At 48.6% G+C, this 21229-nt stretch overlaps 1 protein-coding gene across 4 annotated transcripts in view; it reads right to left on the minus strand.

Moving 5' to 3' along the window:
* Positions 1-8294: 8294 nt before the first annotated feature.
* The window catches only part of UCK2 (uridine-cytidine kinase 2), a 77764-nt gene continuing 64829 nt past the window's right edge, over positions 8295-21229 (minus strand). For all 4 annotated transcript variants that reach the window (XM_023640802.2, XM_023640801.2, XM_070267895.1 and 1 more), the window contains exons 5-7: positions 15701-15798; positions 13510-13558; positions 8295-12143 (exon numbers count right to left, since the gene is read on the minus strand). In XM_023640802.2, the coding sequence (XP_023496570.1) occupies positions 12004-12143; positions 13510-13558; positions 15701-15798 (287 nt within the window). In that variant the 3' untranslated portion in view covers positions 8295-12003. The remainder of the gene's footprint in view (positions 12144-13509; positions 13559-15700; positions 15799-21229) is intronic.

Raw genomic sequence — 21229 nt, forward strand, 5'->3', positions numbered from 1 at the left:
AAAATATAAACCAAGTTCTGGTAATAGAAACATAGAGGCCCGAATCCCTGACAACATGATGAAATCATCATATTAGCACTGGATTTCCTATCCCTAGACTTCTTTTATGAGAAAAACAAACTACCTTGATTACAGGCAATTATTTTGGCTTTAGTTTACTTTAGTTTAGTTTGTTGTTAGTTTTTCTGTTACATGCAGCTGAACCTAATCCTAACTGAAAGAGCCTATTTCAGTGATGCTTGGCATGGTGAAGCTACTTCTCACACTTTGGGAAGGTTAGATCTTGTGACAGGTTGACACTTTGACCAGAGGTAAAGAATGAACATTGTCTTCATGCCTCCTGCTGGTTCACAGACACTGCCCCAAAGCCACACTCTCCAACACAGGCTTCAACACCATGAATCTACTTTGCTGTTTTATCCACTCTAATCTCTTTTCCAGCTGTGTACAGATGTCTTATTTTCCTCACCAACACGTTGGTCTGAGTCACTCTTGATCGTTTCTTAAGACCACTTTGGCCCGGTTACACTTTCCACTGAAAATAAATAAACACTTTGTATTATGGTTTTTATTGTTTCTAACTCATGTTATACCTATTCTTTCACGTGATCTACTAAACTATTAAGTTGAGGAGGGCAGAGATCATGCTCTCATTTCTCAGATGGAGAGGACTGGCAGGAGAAGTGATGTGAACTTCCGACATCACAAGGAAAGAGAGGATGTTCAGACCAGAACGAGGTTTCCTGACTCGGTTTCTCCCAACTCTGCACCCATGCTGTGCTGCCTGCGGAGCTCTCCCTCCCTCACTCATTCTTTTATTCCCTTTGCTTTTCAAATGTCTGTTGAGCACCTGTCTGTGGCAGAACTATGGCACGCCGAGCGCTGGGGATACTAAGAGGAGCCAAACACACTCTTGGCTCTCAAGGAGCTCGCCGTGTAGGAGGAGAGACAACTAATTAGACACAACATGGTGTACACTGTGGGACAAGTGTGCTAGCAGGAGTGTAGCATCTCTGTGTAGAAGGCTGAGCTGTGGTGAAGACGATTCCCTGGTGTCTTCCATTATCTGTTTTTAGGCAAGAACTAGAGGATTCTGGGACTTCCTCCTCTTCTGGTTTCATTCTCAGTCATTTCCACTTTCCATTTCACAATCATCTCCTTTTGACCTCCGTAGGATAAATGCATCTTTAAGGCGTTCCCATCTCTTTGATATCATCTCAAAGATTTTGCCTTACCACATTCCCTGTTGACAGCTTTCCTTCTATATCCCCCCACCCTGAATTTCTTTGAAAAGGTTGTTTTCTCCTCATCCATTGCTTAACCAGCATATATTCCTCTTGCTGGGATGTGACTCCTTCTGCCATCGCCATATCCCCCTTGAGCCCTTCACTCCTTCAGGATTTTCTCTCTTTAGCTGTTTCCCTGGTATCCCTATTCACTGGGGTTCCAGAGGGGGCACCCCCAAACCTGGGCCTCTCCTGAAGGACTCAAAGCCTTTGGCCTCAGGCCTGGAAAAATGTAAACTTTCCCAAAGGGCAGCATCATGGCAGAATCCCCACCAGACTGGGGCCTACCAAGGCCCGGCTCTCTAGCTGACTAGCCATGACCTGGGGCAGGTCTTACTCTCTCTGGGCCCCAGTACCCTCTTTGGTAAAAGGAGAGCATTCAGCTGGAGCCCTTGCCTGGCCCTGACACAAGAGAATTCCATCTATATTGACCTGCACAGTCCAATAAGGCAGCCACTAGCCATGTAGCCACTGAGCCCTTGACATGTGGCCAGTCCAAGTCAAGATGTGCTCTGAGTACAAAATAGGCACCAGATTTCAGACTCTGTACCAAAAAAAGGAGAAAAGAAATCTCTCACAATTTTAATACTGATTACTTGTTGAAATAATAGTATTTTGGATATTTGGGTTAAACAAAATACAATGATAAAATTAATTTCACCTTTTTAATCTTTTAAATGTGGTTCCAAGAACATTTTCCATTACATTTGTGATGCTCATTGTGTTGCTATTGGCCAGTGCCCGCACAGCTGTCTCACAAGAAACCCAGCGCCATGGCTGGGGCCTGGCTCCCACGAGACACACAGCAAAAGGGAACAACTATGTCTGCCTTCATCACCAGGTGACCTGGAAGATTTGGTCTAGCCCAGCAGTTCTTAATCTCAGGATTAAGGACAGAAGCCTTGGGCAGAATTCAGGCGGTCTACCAACTTTAAAGTTTACATCTTGATTTTCACTAGCCTCTAACTGAAAATTAGCATTTCCTTCCAATATGCAAAAAATTTACGCAACAAACCACGTGAATATTAGTTGTCCCTGTTTATCAACAACAGAAATTGTTTTCTATATTATAGTTGCAGAATTTCAAAATATCATTTAGGTTCATCCCTGCGACACCATCATGGTAGTTATTAGACTTGCCGCTGGATCTTATTATTCCATGTGTTAACAAGGAAGCACATATATATCTATATCACAGATTTGTTTTTACATTTTCGTAACTATGTCTCAATACAGTTTATTTCCTTTGATGTCTTTGCATGTTATTTCATGTACGTAAAAACCTTACTCTGAGAGGAGGTCCTTAGACTCCAGCTTGCTGGAAGGGTCCATGGCACTAAAAAAAGATTAGAAACCCTAACCAAGAAAGGCGAGGGACTTTCATCAGCCAGGGTCCCAGCACATCCTGAATGGTGGGGACCCCTGCCCGGAAGGGGGTGCCAGGCACAACGTAGGCTGTCCCACTGAAGGTGCCCAGAGCCCCACAGAGTCTTCAGCTACAGGAACAGAGGACACGACATCTGACTCCATTTTGGCGCCAGGACTTTTTGATATTCATTATTTTGAGGTCCTAAAAAGCACACAGTTAAGTTTTTGGATCCATTTGAAATTATTGAATAATATGTACAATGAAGATCCTTCTTTACTCCATCCCTGAACCCAACTCATCTCAGAGCCTCACACCATGGGAAGCGTCAGGGTTGACAGAGGCCCAGAAACGGGTGAGTCTCAGTCTGGAAGGCTCCTCGCCCTGGGGTGGGCTAAAGCTGTGAACCCCATGGGGTATGTCTCTGCATCAAAATAGCCTGTTTTGGTTTTGCTAAACCCTCCTCTGGCAGCAGATGAGCTCAGCCAGGGGGCAAGGCTCTAGAAGTGGCTGCAGGGATATCTAGTTTAAGGATTCGTCCCCAAACCAGCCAGCCTCTCCCAAATGACTTGAGCTACAGAGGAGAAAAGGCCTTCCAGCGACTCAGTCTCACCATGCAGCCCAATCACTAGGAGCACAAAAAACAGTCACCACTCCCTGGGCACCTGATGTCCATGCACAGTCCTGCCTCTCTGCCCACATGCCCTCATTCAACACTGGGGACAAAGCAGGGGTCTTGTCCCTGGGTTACAGCCTGCCCAAGACCACACAGCTATTACATGAAAGGGCCAACATTGCAAGTCAGGCCTGTTAAGTCCAGAGTTACTTCCCCCAACAGGCTGCTTCCCTTTTTAGCCAAAGCCAGACAACACTGTAATCATTGAGCAGAAGGGGGGATCCCTTTTACAAAACGCAGCTGATACCAGCTAACCAAATGTAATTTTTAAAACATTTTCCATGATCTTCTCCCCCCATTCTCCCGCCTTCTGCCAACCAAGTGTATATAACCCAGGTCATCCTGATGAGGATTTTTAGGCTGCTTACTTTTAAATGAGGATTTTTAGGCTGGTTACTTTTAAAACTACAGATGAGAGGGAGGCTCCAAGGAGTAGAATTTGCTTGTCCCTTTGTTGGGAAACATTTACATTTCTAAGGGAAACCTCTACCTGTGTACTCTCCACCCAACTTTGCAGCAGAGGCAGCAGAAGCAGCAGAGGCAGCAGCAGAAGCAGCAGCAGAAGCGGCAGCAGCAACATGCGGCCGGCCGCAGCTCCGCCTGCCCATGGGTCCTGTCCCTATGCCAGCGGCGGCAGCAGCAGCTCCCCATGCCAGCAGCATCTCTGACTGCCCGTGGGACCTGTCCCCACGCAGCAGCTCTGACTGCCCATGGGTCCTGTCTCCATGCTATTCTATACTATTCTCTAAATAGAAGAGCACTACTGCCAGATCTTAAGAGTCAAAGAAATCTTTCTTTCAACTCCTCGGCTCACCGACCCCGCATCAATCCTTCCTGTAGTGGCCAGAAAGAATCAGTTCAAGAGCAGAAGACTCATCCCAACTTTCGCCACCAATGCCTGCCCCTGGGGACGTTCCAAGAGGTTGTGCAGGAGGAGAGCGTTGTTTTCTTTTAAGCCCTAATCAGGTCAACGCAGACCTAAAGCCAAGTAGTAGGCTCTCAACCCAGTCACTTTGCCTCTGGCCCCTTGTTTCCTCACCTGTAAAATGAAGGGCTTGGGCTTAAACGGTTTCAAAGAAAACCCTGAGGGGTCCAGCCTAGCAGTGTGGTGGTTAAGTTTACATGTTCCACTTCGGTGGCCCGGGGTTTGCCTGTTGGGATCCCGGGTGTGGACCTACGCACCCCTTGTCAAGCCATGCTGTGGCAGGTATCCCACATATAAAGTGGAGGAAGATGGGCATGGATGTTATCTCAGGGCCAGTCTTCCTTGGCAAAAAGAGGAGGATTGGCAGCAGATGTTAGCTGAGGGCTAATCTTCCTCAAAAAAGAAAAAGAAGAAAGAAAACCCTGAGAATTCTCCAGGGAGAGGCCGGGTGCGACTCAAGACGCGCTCTTGCCGGCTTTACTCACATTTCTGTTCTCTACATCGAGGCTCCAGGTAAGACCTCCAGGTAAGGACTCCATGACTACAACACGCTTGAAGACCACTGGACTAGACGACTCCTACAAGCTTGCCCAGCTCTGAGGACATCCTAAGAACTTCCCCAGGGCAGCTGTAGTTTAGAGTCTCGGGGGGGGGGGGGGGGGGGGGGGGGGGGGGGGCCTTACAACCTAAGAGGGCAGTGCTGGATGTGAATGGCTTAAGAGCAGACTCAAACCCTCTTTCCCATCCCCATGCAGGCAGAGAAGAGCCGTAAGCAGCACAGACACAGTTCTGGGAGGAACGGGCTCCTCAGTGCAATGAACACCACAGATCTGAATGGTCTACATGGCTCCACACACAGGGCCCCTGGTTTCCAACCCCGCCCATGCATCTGACACACCTGTACAGCTGGTTATAAGAGATTCTCTCCCTAGACCTACAGAATCAGAATTCAGGAATGGATCTCACTGATGGCTTTAACAAGCCCCCCAGGAATGATGATTGCCAGCTTGGGGATCCAGCACAATAGACTGTAGCAATAGAGAAACTAAGAGGGTCAGCACCTATCTGCCCTAGTGAATCCCTTGTAGGGGAGGAAGACATTTCCTCTTCCCAAATGCGGGTTCGTCTGGACGGAGAACGAATTAAATTCACATGAGACAGAATAGCAAGAGAAAATTAAACAAAGCTTTATGAGGAACCACGGCCCGGGGCCTTTCTTCCCGAAGGAAGAAAGGGCACCGAAGAAGTGGGGTGCACAGAGTGGTTATATACTCCCAAACAGGATGTTTCACATATGATTGAAATGTCCCTCCCACAATAGTCACAAGATTGCCCTGTCGGCACAGTGCTTGATGGACACGGCAGGTAGTGGTCTGCTGTCTCAGAGGGCGTAGAAGGAGGCAAGTCTATTGTCTGGAGCTGGGCGGTCACAGGTGAGCGCAGCAATCAGTTCCTAGCCTAAGGAAAGATGCTTAATCCTTAAAGAAATGCCAACGTTGGGAGGGGGAGGGAAGTCAGTTACAGGAGGTTACCAGACAAGCACAATAAAATGCAGATTTAAGTCCTTGCCTTTGGCATTGATTAAGAGTTTCTATTGAGAAGGTTATCTCCTTTCTTCTTCCAGGTACAGAGAGGGAGGCACCTTTTACAGATAGAGATTTACCTTACAAATGTAAATGTGTCCTAACAAAGGGCAAGTTCCATTCCTCAGAGCCTGCTTCCCTGTCCCAGTTTATCAAAAGCAATCAGCCTCAAATAATCCTGATGCCAAAGAGACATATCTTGGGATGACCAATTTCAGACCCCCACACCCTTAATAAAGACTTTCCAGGAAAAAAACAAAAAGGAAGTCACATCAGTAGTTATACTTCTCTGGGCACTGTGACAGCTCTCTTAGAAACCACGGCACCCAAGCAAATGACATTAGTCCAGCAACCCAAGGCAAAGCTCCTGTTGAGATGAGTCCCACCACTAGGTGGCAGACACGCACCGGACAGCCTTCCCATACAGCTTGTCCCAGTTATTAGCAGCTTTGGGTTAAGTCTCTTCCCTCAGAAAAACTAGAGCAGGACCGCATTCCTCACATACTTTGTAGGACTGCTTTAAGGATCAAATAAAGTGAAGTGAAAGTAGACTGAAGGCTAGAGAAGTCCGATGTGGATATTACCATGAAAGTTGGAAATTTAAGGAACTGAAAAGAAAGGACATGGAATCTTGAAACATCGACAACTCTACGTTGCTTGAAAGAATCCCAGGCTTTTCAGGATGAAATCTCATCATGACATGTGAGCTTTTCAGGCAGAGGCCATGCTGGCTTTCCCTGGCCTGGGAGTCAGTCAGTCAACAAACACTGCAGGGGACCCCATGCCATTTTCAAATTAGGCAACATATCACAGGTACCACTGATCTATTCCAAACAAACCTTCAGCACAAAAGGGGCACGCCAAGCCTGGACTGGACTGTATGAGCAAACAAGCTTGTGTAAGGCACAGTTTCATGTCCTCCCGCCCCTCACCTCCATTCACTAAGTGAGAATGTGTGTCTGGATTTAGTCTAGCTCCAAGTGATTCACGTGGCTATTTTATGTTATTTTAGCTCATAGTTTATTGAAAAAATATGTAAGCATATATTCAGGCATAGCCCGAGATTTAGCAAGTGGGTTAACTACATTCTGGGTTTTAGAAAATGATCTGTTTAAACTCAGCTTTAAAATAGAAATCTAAACATGCCCCAGATGATGATAGAAACGCGTCTCTCTGGACACATCCTCTCAAAGCAGACTTTCCCACATCCCAGGTCTCCTTCCCCAGCCCTCTTCTTCAAAATCTTTAAGCAGGTCCTAAGAGGTTTCTTTTAATCTCAGCTGATGAATGGTTTGATTAAAGCAGCACTAGTCAAACGGGTGTCTCCTATTGGGCAGCAGAAGGGTGGGCAGACAAAGCAAATTTGCTCAAAGATTTCACTGGCCGGCACCCCTGTCTCCCCAGTTATGACAAAGGAGCCGAACTGAGTTCTGAGAAGTGAGCTGAGTCCCAAGCAAAGTGCAAACTCCAAAGGTGGTCCACGGGGGACAGGGGAGATGTGACGGCAACACAAAGAGAAAACTGGATCACAGCTAAACTGGCTTGCACAACCATTACCTGTGTGACACCAGGCAAGCCACTTACTCTGTGATTCACAGGGTCTCCATCCATCTGAGGATGATGGTCACATCTGATAATACCAGCTCTCACAGAGGCACCTAAGTGTTAAAAACACGGCAGCCTTCTGAGGGTGCATCCTCTTAAACCCTTTGGATCTGCTTAATTCCTTGATGGGTTTGCATCCATCGGTGGAACGAGTAGGCTGGATAGAGCAGAGCTGCTCTGGACAATCACGAGGGCCATTTGTCACCTAGGAGGCAGTGGGGGAAGGGATGACAGGGAAGCTGAGAAAGGTGGAGAGGTGGTGGGGGGCTAGAGAGCTACCAACGGCACAAAAGCCAATTCTTTTAAAATTCTCAGGGGTGGGCAACCTAGGTCTTTAAAAACAGGGAGAGATATGAATACCTCTGTTGACTGACACACAAAGATCAATGAGATGTATTCGTTCAGAAGAATCTCATTCATATACGTGTATTCAACTTGAAGTTGTTCGCATCGGTATAATGTAAACTTTCCTCCAGCCACTCCCAAAAGTTTACTTTATTTAGGTTTTGTTTTGCTTGTTAGTGTAGAAGTTGAGGAAGGCGTAGTGAATGGCCCAGGGAAAGCAGTGAGGGGGAGACTGCATAAACTAGATGACATCAGTAAAAGCAGGGAGCCAGAACGTCCCAGAGAACAGAGCCTCCCAAAAAGGGACAGAGGAGAAATGTGTCAAGTCACTCATCCTGCGCCAGCTGACCAGCCCGGGATGGCGAGGCTTAGTGACAGCATAACCGTAACTGTATCCACTCAGCAAACTCGGGGTGCTCCCCTCCCATCAGCCGCGGAGCCCTCACAGCCCGCTGGCCTCGCTCACTGTGCCGCCTGCCCAAGCACCACAGAGAACGCAAGAGCTGGCTCATTTTGTTCAGTCTTTATTTACAGCAAAGTACATGATATGTGGTCATTTCGTAACTGCTAACAATAAAGGCAGGGCAGCAGAAAGAAAAGGGGAAGAGCAAGCATCTGAAGGAAGAAATACAAGCCTAAGTCTTGATTCAGCTACTCACCCTCTTCCTGAGGCAGGACCGGCTAGGCACTCCTGCCTCTAAGAGCAGCAAAGAAGCTGATCTGTAACACCAGCCACCTGGCCCGAGGAGGGTAGTAGAAGGCCCAGAGACAAAAGATCAAGGGGACTCTGAGCTCTAGGCTCCACGGTGATCTTCCCAACCTCTCTCTCCTTGGTTCATCTGATACCAAGACTGTCTCCCCTACTCCACCCTGAGCACAGGGTGAAGTGCAGGAATGGTAGAGAAGTCCAGTCGGCCCTTCCCAGCAGAGCTGTGGCATCGCTGACAGGCAGCGGGGAGACTCCAGGGCAGAGGAAAATCCATCCTGCAATGGCCTTGGGCGCTAGCACAGGTCTAGGCTGCTAAGTCAAGGAAAGGCGCACAAGGACAGCAAAGGAGGTGATGCAGAAAGCAGCTGGGCTCCAGTCCCTCCTGCTTCCCAACGACTCTGAGGAGCGTGCAAGCCTTCAGCCTGACCTAGTGGCCTAATGAGAGACTGGCAACCCACCCTGGGTGTGGAGACAAGCGCTCAATCCTAAGCCCAGCATCTGCAGGAAGCCAGCGTCCACACGACCTCTGAGCAGCCAAGGCCAGAGGGGGATGGTGCAGGGACGATTGGTCTGAAGGGTGACCTGGAGACCTTTCCCTCTCACCCTCCCCCAGATGGCTCTTCAGAGATCCTGTTGTCTAACCACCACCTCTTCGAGAGCTTATCCTATCCAGTCCAAATCAAAGGACATCTGGGGTCGCAACACTTGCATCTTCCTTATACAGACTCCCGTCTCTCTGCCCCTACTGGTCTCAGGCTGCTCAAGAAAAAGAAACCTGGGTCAGAAGCCCCATTAGCATGAAAGAGTGTGAGGCCAGGCCTTCCCATGACACGAGGCTTGGATGAGTGCGTCCAAAACACTTGGTCCACAGACAATATCTGGCAGGAAGGGAGAAGCAAGCACCATTGGTGGCTCTGAAGCTAAGGGATGCCCATGCACACAAGACCGACATTACCCCACTCTGCTCCTCGGCGTCTCCTCCCTGGACAGCAGAGTACCCAGATGACTCGTGTCATGATTTGCAGTCTAATGAGTCTCCCCCTGACTCTCCAGTGGAAACAGAGAGCTCTTAAAATACCAAGTCCAGGATTTGTCATTTAGAAAGCTCAAGTGCAGATACTCAGTTGGCTAAATGCTGGGGTCGCCAGAGAGGGGCAGAGCTTCCCATCCCTTCTTTGCCTCAGAGTGTGTCACAGAACCAGAGGATTCACCAGCGCTGCCCAGTGAGCACAGCTATTCCCCCAGCCAAGCCACCAAGAACTGGTGATGGTCTTACCAGGAGGCAGGACAGCCCTAGAGCTGCTCCCAAGCTAGGCCTGGGCTACTTAGAGCCACTGGAGGCTTGGTCCCAACACCACAGGTAGATGAAGAAGCGGCTTAGTGAGTCAAGGCTCAGAGATGAGAAGAATCCATCTTCCAAGGCAGTGGGATACACAGCCAAGGCACTAAATGGTTTGGCACCTGGGAGCTTCAAGTAAAGGGGAGCGTGCCACCCACCAAAAGGCCAGGGCTCCCCCAGACGGGGATGGGCTTCCCCTGAGCACACACCAGCCCCATGAAGGCAAGAGGCCCTCGGGTCCTCAGGATCCTACCCAGGCCTGCCATCCACCCTGCATCTCAGAACCCTACAAGGCATGACTAGAAAGATAACAAATACTGATTCTGAAACACACAGTCCAGAACGCATCCATCCTGGTGAGTCCCAGCCCTCAGAGAGGCACCTCAGGGGCCTTCCCTTGATCCAATCAGGCGGTTGCTGCTGCTGGGAGCTCCCTCCAGGGCCTGTAGCACAGTCTCCTGAATGTCTCGGGGTGGCAAAGCTCTGTTGCAGATTATGTCTGACTTTTTGAAAGCAGTGAAAACAGAGTTTAGAATCAAACTGAGTCCAGAAAAGGGGAATCGAAGGGGATGGTGCTGAGTTTAAAGGGACAGTTCAGGGTGACCAGAGAGTAATGGCATCAGATGTATCTGAATGGCTCCAATGGCCTAGGAAAGCAATGGAAGGAGAAAGGTTCCCCATAATGTTCTGGTCAGTGGCAGCCACATGAAATAACTCAGGGCGTGGCCTACCAGGCACTGAAATGGTCAACAGTGAAATGACAAGGCTCTGGCTCTTCTGCAGTTAAAAGCTCAGGCTTTAAGACTTATAATCATACTTTCTCCATCTCACTTGATGCCCCCACCCCCCCGCTTCCTCCACCCCTCCACCAAGAATCTTGAGGAATCTATACTTTTTGCAAAGAAGGAAATTTCCACCAAGAGGGAGCCCCCAGGAAAGCTGGAATTCATCACCCCAAGTGTTTTCAACCTAAGACTCCAACCTATGACTTAAATACTCTATTTCCTCTTCCCTGCTCTACATGCCCAAATCAGCTGGGCTGTGACGCTGCTGGTGACAATCACTGCTGAAAGGTGCATGCTATCTCGCTGCAAATCCCCACATCTTGGTAAACAAAAGCGACTACTCCCTACATGGGCAGAGCTCTCCTGCCACCCTGTGAGGGGCAGCCAGGTGTCCTTCTGCCAGCAGAAGTCCTCAACCCAAGCCCAGGCTGCAAGGGGCCAACTGTGCACTCCACAGTCCAGGGAAGAGGCCAAGGAATGTGATCAGAGACTTCCCTGGGAGGCAGGAGGACCACTCAACAGGCACGGTTCTCCTCCCTCCTTCTCCATTCTCTCAGGAAGCGACCCCATCCAACCTGTATCAGGTAAGAAGAGAGAGGCAGCTCTGGCTCTTGGAGAGACTGAGAAGTGGGAGAGTAAGGAAGGAGGTGTGGAGCTCCCCACGCAGCCAGAGGTGGGGCACAGGGCAAGAAGAAAATGCAGAAGACTTGTTCTCAGTGGGCCTCTTCCCTGAGTTTGATTTTTGAGTGGAGGTCTCACCCAATTTCAACTCAGAAAAAAAGAAAAGAGTATTTCTCATCGACTGTCATTGAGCTCCACTCCAAGAAGGTGGCATCTGGCAGGGAAGGCAATCAAAGGTTCCCAACTCCACTCCCACTGAGCCCCACAGGCACTTGGAGCAGTGAGACATGAGCCTCGGTCCTCGCCCCCCATCTCCCACACAGATGCCTGAGCCTGCCCCACCTGCAACACAATAGGCAGTTTCCCCTCAGTGAGACGCCAGCTCCAGTCCCAAAACACTCCAGTACAGGTCCTCCTGCAAAATACTTATGGCAAACAGCTTTACAGTATTTGTACATTTACACAAAAATAGATCCTTTTATATATATATGTATTTATAACTGGTTACACGTTGGATTCATAATTAGGCATCACCAGTAGTAGTTGGCACAGTTTGTCATTTAAGCTCAGGGTCAAGTTCTGTTTCATTTTGCCGCTCCAAAGTACAAAAAAAAAAAAAAAAAAAATCAAAGGCATTTCATCTCCATGGTGTTTTCTTAAATACAGCAATGTCATAGGAAACCATATGTACAGACGAACAGTGCCTTCTAACCCCTCCTCCTGTCTCTTGAAGATAGGGGCCAGGGTCTGAAGGAGACGGGGGTCAATGTGGCCGGCTGCTGGACTCTGAGGCCTGCCTCTTGCGTGAAGGGGTATAGCCGTTGAGATAGCCATTGGTCTGCCGTTTGGAGATCCCTCCATTCAGGATGTCCTGGATGTGCTGCACGATGAGGTTGATGGCCACTGTGGGGCAGAGACCGGCAAAGTGTTAGGGAGGTGGGGAGGGATGGGAGCACACGTGTAGGGCTGTGTGTCTATTTGGGTGGAAGGGCACACAGGACCCAGAGGCTCAGAACGCTTCCAGGTAACTGGCTCTGCCAGTTGTGGGCAAGTCACTCAAACCTCCAACATGGCTAATATGACCTCCCTCGCAGGAGAGTTCTTAAGACTCAGACAGGCAATACCTGGGACACAGCAAACCCTTAACGAACGGGCTTCTTATCAGGAGATGATCAGTCAGAACTGGATGAAAGCCATCAGCCAGAATTCTGTGGACATGAGGACTAGCCTTCATTCTGACACCATTGACTAGCTGTGAGATGCTTCCACTAGGGAACCTACCAGCTGCCCATCCCAAGTAGAGTGACCCCACAGAAGGCCCTTTCCTTCAAAGATAATAAAGATAGGACTCTCTTTTCTTAGCATTAGAGATAAGTTAGGCACCCTATGAAGTTACCAATGTGCACATCACCAAACATGGGATACACATCAAGTGCTTTCCGAGGTAATGCACGAAGAATATAACATCTCTTCTTGGTACTCTCCGGGCTGTATGCAGCAAATCTAATCATGAGGACACGAAGACAAACCCGAGTTGAGGGCCATTCTACAAAACAATGGAGCTGTACTCCTCAAAAATGTCAAAGGAGATTTTTATCAATATTATGTTTCCTGAATGTGATGATTGCACTGTGGATAGGCATGAAAATGTCCTTATCTTTAAGAAATACGCAGTGAAATATTCCTTGCTGAGATGAACTCCCAAATGACTCAGCAAAAATATAAACTTTTTAAATGGAGGAAAATTGAAAAAAATTATAAAGAGAATGAGAAGACAGGGTCTTCTTGCAGATCAACTCTGCCCCACTATGCCTAAGTCCGGAGATCTATCTGCTTCGTAGACAAGCCAAAACAAATAAATAAATGCACTAGTGGCAGCAACAAGCTCCCTTTAAGAAGGGCCACCTTGATGACAGGTCATTCTTAATTAGATTAAGAAGGAAATCTGCTTTTGCTTAAAAAAAATGGCCTCAGATACAAGGTATCCAATTGTCATCACTGGGGGGATAGACAGAGGTAGTCTACAGCCCTCTGACTTCTGCCAGGGAAGCACAAATTCACATCTGTCCCCATAGACATACATACGTATTCACAGGGGCCTGTTCCCAAGGCCAGACGTGTAGGTGGAAATTCCTCTCTGGCTCACAATGGCCGCCTGGTGGGTCAGCACGTCCATAGAGCCTTGTTTGGGCCACATCTTGCCCCAAAATATGACTTAACAAAGGGCAGAAGTTATGCCCCCACAAGATGACGCCCCATGAGGACTCACCTAGATTATCTGCACCTCTAGGAATTATCACATCAGCGTATTTCTTTGTCTGTGGAGAAAGATATTGACATTGCATTAAAGAGGAGTTCAGAGAGAAACTGGCCCAAGGCCCTCTCTCAGGGAACATGGGGAGGCGCCAGCCTTCTCAGGACTGATCCCAGAGGGCCACAGCTTGAGGCTTCAAACACAGTATTTTTTTACCCATTTTATCTAAATTATAATATATCAGCTTTTTCTTGAGTTCTGATTATTAATGTTCAACATTGTTTCAGCTTACAATGCACAGCTGCACACAGGACATGGTCTTTGAAACCAAACACGTAATTGCCTCTTCCCCACTAGAAAAAATATGAATTAGAAAAATGCAAACTAAAAAGGGAAGCAGTTCACCTTGGACTTCTACACACAGTCTGTCTAGCACAAGGGCAAACCCTGAAAAAGTAATCCCCATTGATGACCATTTTCATTGGCTCTGTTATTACATTATTTTTTTAAAAAGGCCATGATCAGACACAATCCTTTTTTTTTTCTTAATTGACTGAGATTTTGTGGACCATTTTACAAATAACTGTGTGCCGGTGTATACCCTAAGTTTAGGGTAGGAGGATCATATAAACAATGCCTTGGGTATGCGGGCATCTTTATTCTGCAGCATCCACACTAGAACTCCTGAAACGCAGCTGCGTCAGGCTCAAAACCAACTTGACCTGGGCAGACGATTGATCAAGTCCAAGCTCCTGGCTTACATGGGAATGAGTTGATCATCCTTGAGCACAGAGTGGCTGAACAGCGGGAACAAGGAGAAACAACCCAGAAAATGTGCAGAATTCTGAGCTCCATTATGACTAAGTTAAACAGCAGAAAATTGGTAGTTAACTCTAATTTGTGTCCAATAATAAGTTTACTTTGTGTTCTTAATATTAAGATAAAAAGAGTAGGAGAGGTCCTCAGATAGAGAGATGGGTGGATAGAATTTCCAGGCTCCTGGCCCCCTCTGTTCTCTTCCCAGAAACCTAATCCTGTAACCCGAGCCTCTCTAGGGGAAGGAATAGCACATCCAGGTTACTCAGGCTGACTCACAAAGTCTGTCGGTCCCTGATCTGAAACAAAGTCAGGTCTGGTTTGACGCAAAACCTGCTAACAGACCTAAAGAAACAAAGATGGTTTCAGATCTCATTTTTCCAGGAGAGGAGAAAGAAAGAAGTTAATTATTAGGAGAAGCAGAGAAATTCCCACACCCAGCCTCACTCTACACCTCTTCTCAATGCCCTCACAGACTCCGGTCTCCCAAAAGAAGTCACCCAAGCCCAGGCCAAGTCCCAACCTCTCCGGCTGTCCCTCAGAGCCGAATTATAAATCATTAGGGAGACAGACCCTGGTCTGGCCAACCTGGAAAAGACACCTGACACAGGTGTAGGAGTCTCCTGAATTAAATACTCTCATTCACAAACTAGGCTCTGTCCCACGTCTTCCTCCACCACAACCCCACCACTCCACACTTCTTGTCCCTTGGCTGCCTTCCCTCAACATTCACCTGTCTTTCCCTAGAAAGCTGAGGGTGTTTCCTGGGCTGAGGGCTAATTCACTGAAAATTGAGCATTTCCCCTGTCCCCAACCTTCTTTCTCTGAAAGCCACCTCACCAGAGAGTTCACAGCTGCCAAGAGGAGGACTGATGAGTCTGTGCTGTGGCACAAGGATGGAAGCATATTCCAACACGGCTCGACGCTTCCCAAATGGGAACTTTTACAGGGGCCCAAGACAAGCTCAAAGCAGGGCTCAAATGTAGGTGCAGAAGAGATTCAGAAGCGAACACCCATAGCTGAGCTCTCCCGGTACCAGCACTCCAACCATCACAGGTCCAATGGTCGAGTCTACCCTGAGATATGATGCACCCTCAATAAAGGGTCTCACACCATGAGTCCATGAAGCAAGAGGTGTTGAGCTTGCTGGAAATTAGACAGCAGGATCCTAAAGGGCTAGCCCAAAAAAGAGCGGCAGGACAGAGCTCCTGCAGAACACAATGGTAGGACCCAAAGCACCACAGGCTATCCTTTCCTGCGACTTCAGGATAGAGGGTCCCTCAGAGAGAGGAAAGAGATTCAGGCTGGGGAGCACCTTGCATACCTTTATTTGTATGATTAAATTTTAAATTCTAAATTCAACAAAAAACAAACGAAGAACACAACTCACTGGCAAGCAGAATTCCTCAAAGGCAGGCTTGACGAACGTAATGTACTGAGACAAAATCTGCTCAAGGTCCCTTCCTCTTTCGCTGATGTCCCTTAATACTATAAGAGAAGGAAAAACAACAATCAAGAAAATGGTGCGTGAGCCAACACATGTCTACCCTCCACGAGGCAGTCCGGGCTCACGCAGGCTCCACAATGATTCAAAAGCCAGATTCCTGAGAGAGTTGGCCAAGAGTAGGTCAGCAGCAGCTTCAGGAAAAACAAGTTACATTTTTATGTCTTACTGCAGTCAAATTCGGCTAGGACAAAAAGCTCTCTGAGGCAACAGGCCGTCTGGCCTAGGCCAACAGTCTTCTTGTGTCAAGCAACATGTGATCCAAATAAAATTGCATTGTGAACCAAAAAAAAAGCAGGACAGTTCTGGGGAGCTTCAGGAAGGAGATGGGGCTCAGAGAGGTGGCAGGGCTTCCTGGCAAAGGGGGCGAGTTGCCAGCAGACTTTCTCCTTTGCTCACCTTGGTCCTGTCCCCTTGCACACACTTACCTGTGTGCAGTCCAGTGACCTACTGCTGATGTGCCCCCTCATCACACCCAGCTCCCACCCACACTCCATCCCATGTGAGGCGGAAGGCAGGCAGAGGGTCCAGCTGCAGTCAGCCATTCCTGCTGACTTCAAGCACAGAGGTGTGCAGACGGAAAACCATGGTTTAGGAAACTCTGTGCTGGAGCTCTGAAGGAGCCCAGATTGACCCAAACTCACCATTTTCTACCTTCTTCATCCTGGGCAGTGCTATTCAGGGACCTTCATCAGACTTTTTTAATAGTCTTTTGTCAAAAAAATGGGATGGGAGGCTGGCCCTGTGGCCGAGTGGTTAAGTTTGCGTGCTCCGCTGCAGGCGGCCCAGTGTTTCGTTGGTTCGAATCCTGGGCACGGACATGGCACTGCTCATCAAACCACGCTGAGGCGGTGTCCCACATGCCACAACTAGAAGGACCCACAACGAAGAATGTACAACTATGTACCAGAGGGGCTTTGGAGAGAAAAAGGAAAAAAGAAAAAAAATCTAAAAAGAAAAAAAAAAAAAAAAAGGGATAGGGTCTGACCGTCTAAGGAACTGGAATCCTAGATCTGCCATTGTACATGAACCTCCCTGAGCCTCAGTTTCCCCCAAACACAGTAGTGAGTTTGGAAGACTTGTTTTAAATCTTAGTACCATGAGCTATTAAATCTTTCACCCCCACCCCAAAAGGGTATCCTAGCCATCTACAATCATTCGTGATGGCCCCTCGGCTCCTCTCAACCATTTCTCAGGATACAGACTCAAGCGTGGGTTGAAAAGCACTGTAAACAAACACAGGGAGCAGTTGTGAGTGAATTTCTGGAAAGCCATGCCTCTAAATAATTCAGTATTTATGTAGGCACATGGGTGCGTGCATACATGCACGGGCAGGGAGGGGCAGGAAAGAGGGCAAGTGTCATGGTTCTGATCCAGGCTGGCATGACGTCTGTGAGATGGGACAGCTAGGAAACTGTCAGGAAGACCACATGCCAGACAGCGAGGTCACACTGCTCCCACCACCTTGGCTTTTCTACCAGCTCCTCAATTTACAGGAGTTTGTTCCACAAGTGCCCTGGTAATAAAATGGTTGGCTGGTTCCTAATGCGTCAGGACTTGCCTCACAATTCTCCCCGACCAGCAGCGGAGCCTTCCCCAGCCAGGAAATAGTCTTCTCGGATATTTCGACACAGGCCCCGCTCTGGCTTCCCCAGCAGCTCTGCCAGGGAGACTCGGCCAAGAAGGAGCCCGAAGAGCTGCCACGTGGCACACCCCCACGAGCCTCTGGCACGCAGGGCTAATGAACTCAACTCGGCCAAAACACACAGCAGTGTGGCCTCCTGTCCTTCACACGTCTCCAGATAAAGTCCAAAGCAAAAAGGAAGCCAGACCAAAAGGGTATCAAAGCTGGGAAAAACCAAACACACACCCGCACTGTTTAAGCACACACAAGCCCTGGAACAGCCTGATGCCAGGCTTGTTTCGCAAGAATTGGATTTCACACAACTGTGGACAGCTTTAGCACAGTGGGAACCTTCGTCCATTCCCCCAGCACGCGCACACACGCACACACGCTCCTTTCACGGAGCTCTCCCACTGCCCTCAGCCCGGGTCTGCAGCTCCCTGCCATCTCGCAGACCTGATGGCTTCACCTGTTACATCACTGGAGTGAGGATGGACCCCCAGGGAGACGGCAGGTAGAACAAGTGAGTCACACTGAGTCTGCTCTAGAGTCCACGTCACTTCTTGTTCCACCATCTAGAGCCTAAGGGCAAAACTGACCTCGATTTGAATCCGGAACCCACTAACCACTACCTCTGTGATCTCAGACAAGTTCCTTAACCTCTTTGAATCTCATTTTCCTTAACTGTAAAATAGAGACAATATTAGTATCCTTCTCTTCAAGTTGTTACTTAGGAATAGAGGGAGATGTACATAAAAGTCTCTATTTAGCACTGTGGCTGGCACACATGTTCCATAAATCTGAGCTTCTATGGTGATTTCGATGACAACAGAACCTGAGGAAGCTTCAGGAGAGGGACAGCTCCTGATAGAGCAGAACTTTGGGAAACCACCGGGGGGCAGGAACTGTGAACTCGGGTAAACAGGTTAGACCCAGCTGAGAGTGGAGAGCCTGCAGAGCTGCTGGAAAGGTTGGGGTGGGAGCGTGGGAGGAGACAGCAGGACACAAACACATGGGAAGCCGAGAGGGAGACACAGGGAAGACAGGGAGGAGTCATCCTACGCTTTCCACCCTGGAAAAGGAAACAGGAAATGGGTCAGAATGTCGCCCAGACATCGGGAACGTGCAAAATCAAAAGGCATGGCCTGCCACTGCTCCCCAAGAGCCTTCCACCAAGTTATCACCAGACCGGGACCCTTCCTTGAGCCAAGGACAACACAGGACCAGCCAGTTCACTGCGCTGAAACGCCCTGCTCCTCTGGCGCAGGCAGGAAACGGGGCCAAGCCAAGGACTGAGTCAGAAACAAGGCCTTGGCACAAACCGGAAACTCCAGGGACTCAAAGCTGGCTCCCTCCTCATCCCTCTGACCCCGGCACATTTGCTGGGCCAGGACAGGCCCTTTCAGAGAATGAGTGAAGGGCAGAAAACTACAGGTCTACCCACCTTCTCTGCTTGGCTTCTACTTCAGCCCTTCCAAATCCATTAGTGCTCCTTCTGGTCAGCCAAAGCCAAGAAAATTTAGAAGGACCCCAAATAAATACAATTTCTCAATGGTTAAGTCCATTCACTTTAAAAATTAGTTGAGGAAACGTGTTAGTCTAGTAAAAGGACAGACTGACTTTCTCAAGACCCACTGCTGCCCTAACGCTATGTGAACTGAGCCCAGAGAACTATGGCAGGAGACAGACTAGGTGTCAGCAGTCCTAGTCCCCCAGCTCAGGTCTTCCCCGTCCCCAAATTCAAGGGTTGCTTAGGGGAAATAATGCATATAGAGGGAAGGGGAAGGCAAGCATAGCTGGAAGGAGACCGATCCCCTAGAAGTACAAGGGGTCTCCATGGGAAGGAGGTCTTTCCAAGGCTGCAGGACTCAAAGGCAGATCCCCCCTCCCACACGAGGGTCAACTGGTATGTGAGGGTCACATGCCCAGGAGGGTGTGACACACAGATGGGTAAAACCATGGGGCTAACTCGGGGAATGTTCTTATGCCCAACAGCTGCTCCTGACTAAGCCCCGCCTCTCCCTTACCAGGCACCCTCCCACACCACAAAGCAGATGCCAGGCATGGCTTTTGTCCTATGTGGACAGAGAATGAATTTGTAGAAATAGCACGTGGAAAAGTCCCACAAGTCCACCAGGATGAAGTGACTCTCCAGGGGTTGACATGAGAAGACAGCAGATCTCAAAAGAGAAAGCAGCAAGGAGTACCATGGAAGACAGGGGTTACAGAACTGACCCCAAGAAACCCCCAGGAAGACCACCACCACCTCAAGTCTTTCCCCCATTTCACATAAGGATCCCAGTACAAGAAAGGGAGGGAGAATTTTCCATTTAATCTACACCATGTTTATCTGTTTGAATTAGAGGCCAAGATTCATTTGGTTTCCAAGGACACTGCCACTGCACAACCCTGGTTCTAATTTCTTGTGCAACGCCTTGCACTCTCTCCTCCCTTGAGCATAACTGCATCCCCTGGGACCTTAGTATCACCTGCTGGACCAATGATGGTTCAGCCCTGAGGATGTGACCGCTCGTAGGTTCTGATCAGCCCAGACAGAAACTCAGGAACACAGAACAAAATCTACCCCCTCAGGTGAAGCAGATTTCTGATCCACCATGTCGATATTTATCGACTAATGCACTGCCAGGCATTTACCTACATTACCTCTAATCAGCACAACTGTCCTAGGAGTGCTAATCATTAGATGATCAACCAATAGAAAAATGAGGTACAAAGAGGTTAAAACATAATTTGCCCGAAATCACCCATCCACCAAATGCTGAAACCAGGATTTAAGTCCAGTTCATGTGACTCCAACTTTTCCCCCCAACACATCAAGCTGCCCTTCCTAATTTGGCAAGTTAATATGGACATGGAGCAGATCAACCCAGGCAGGACCTGGGTTTGTGGATTCAGGTGATAAACCAGGCCCTGGGGCAGATACATGAGGGATTGTCAGGCTCAGTTATCTCAATTATCTATGAAACCTCACCTGGCCAGAGTAACACCCTAAAAAACAGGCCTGTCTCCCTCATATTACCCACAAAGAAACCCAAGCCTGAGAGGTCTCAAGAACCACCAAAGTCACAAAGCTAGCTGAAGGCTCTGCTAGGACTAGAAGAATACAGGCCTCCCACTCTCCTTCCTTCTTCCATCACAGAGTCCTAGCCCCCCCCCCACCCACCTGGGAGCTGAAGTGTGGCTCCATCTGACTAATAGAGTGTGGATCCTATTACTACCTGGGAGGGCAAAAACCAGGGACTCGTTTCTCCATATTCTGCTGGTTCCGTTTATAGTTCCTGCAATCAGACTACTGAATTGGATAAACTACAAATTTGTTTCATGAACCGAGAAGAGAAAATTTCACAGACTTCGAGGTCAGAAGGCTCTGGACTGGAGCTTCCAAAAATCTGAATTTGCCAATGATTTGCTCTGTGACTAGGAGATTTCGCCTTGTCATTTCCTGTGCCTCTCTTCTCTTCCGCACAATGGAGACTCGAAGCCTTCCTCCCCCTCCACCCCTCTCTTCAGTCACCCCCACCCCACTGCCTTTGCTGGGTCCTGTCAGCTCTAACTCTGCTGGTATGCTTCTCATCTCTCCCAGCTCTCCTTCCCTCTCCCACCACCTATGGACGACAGCCCTACCTATAGTCCAGATCAGCAAAGAAGTCCCCAAAAAGAACCCCCAGCCGCAATCTTCACTTAGGTTTCCTCTGTCAGAATAATCTTCCAAAGGAGAGCTGAGGCCATGTCATCACGCTGCTCAAAACCCCTTGGTAGCTTTCCCTCTT

This window comes from Equus caballus, chromosome 5 (assembly GCF_041296265.1).
Source record: "Equus caballus isolate H_3958 breed thoroughbred chromosome 5, TB-T2T, whole genome shotgun sequence".
Lineage (NCBI taxonomy): Eukaryota > Metazoa > Chordata > Mammalia > Perissodactyla > Equidae > Equus > Equus caballus.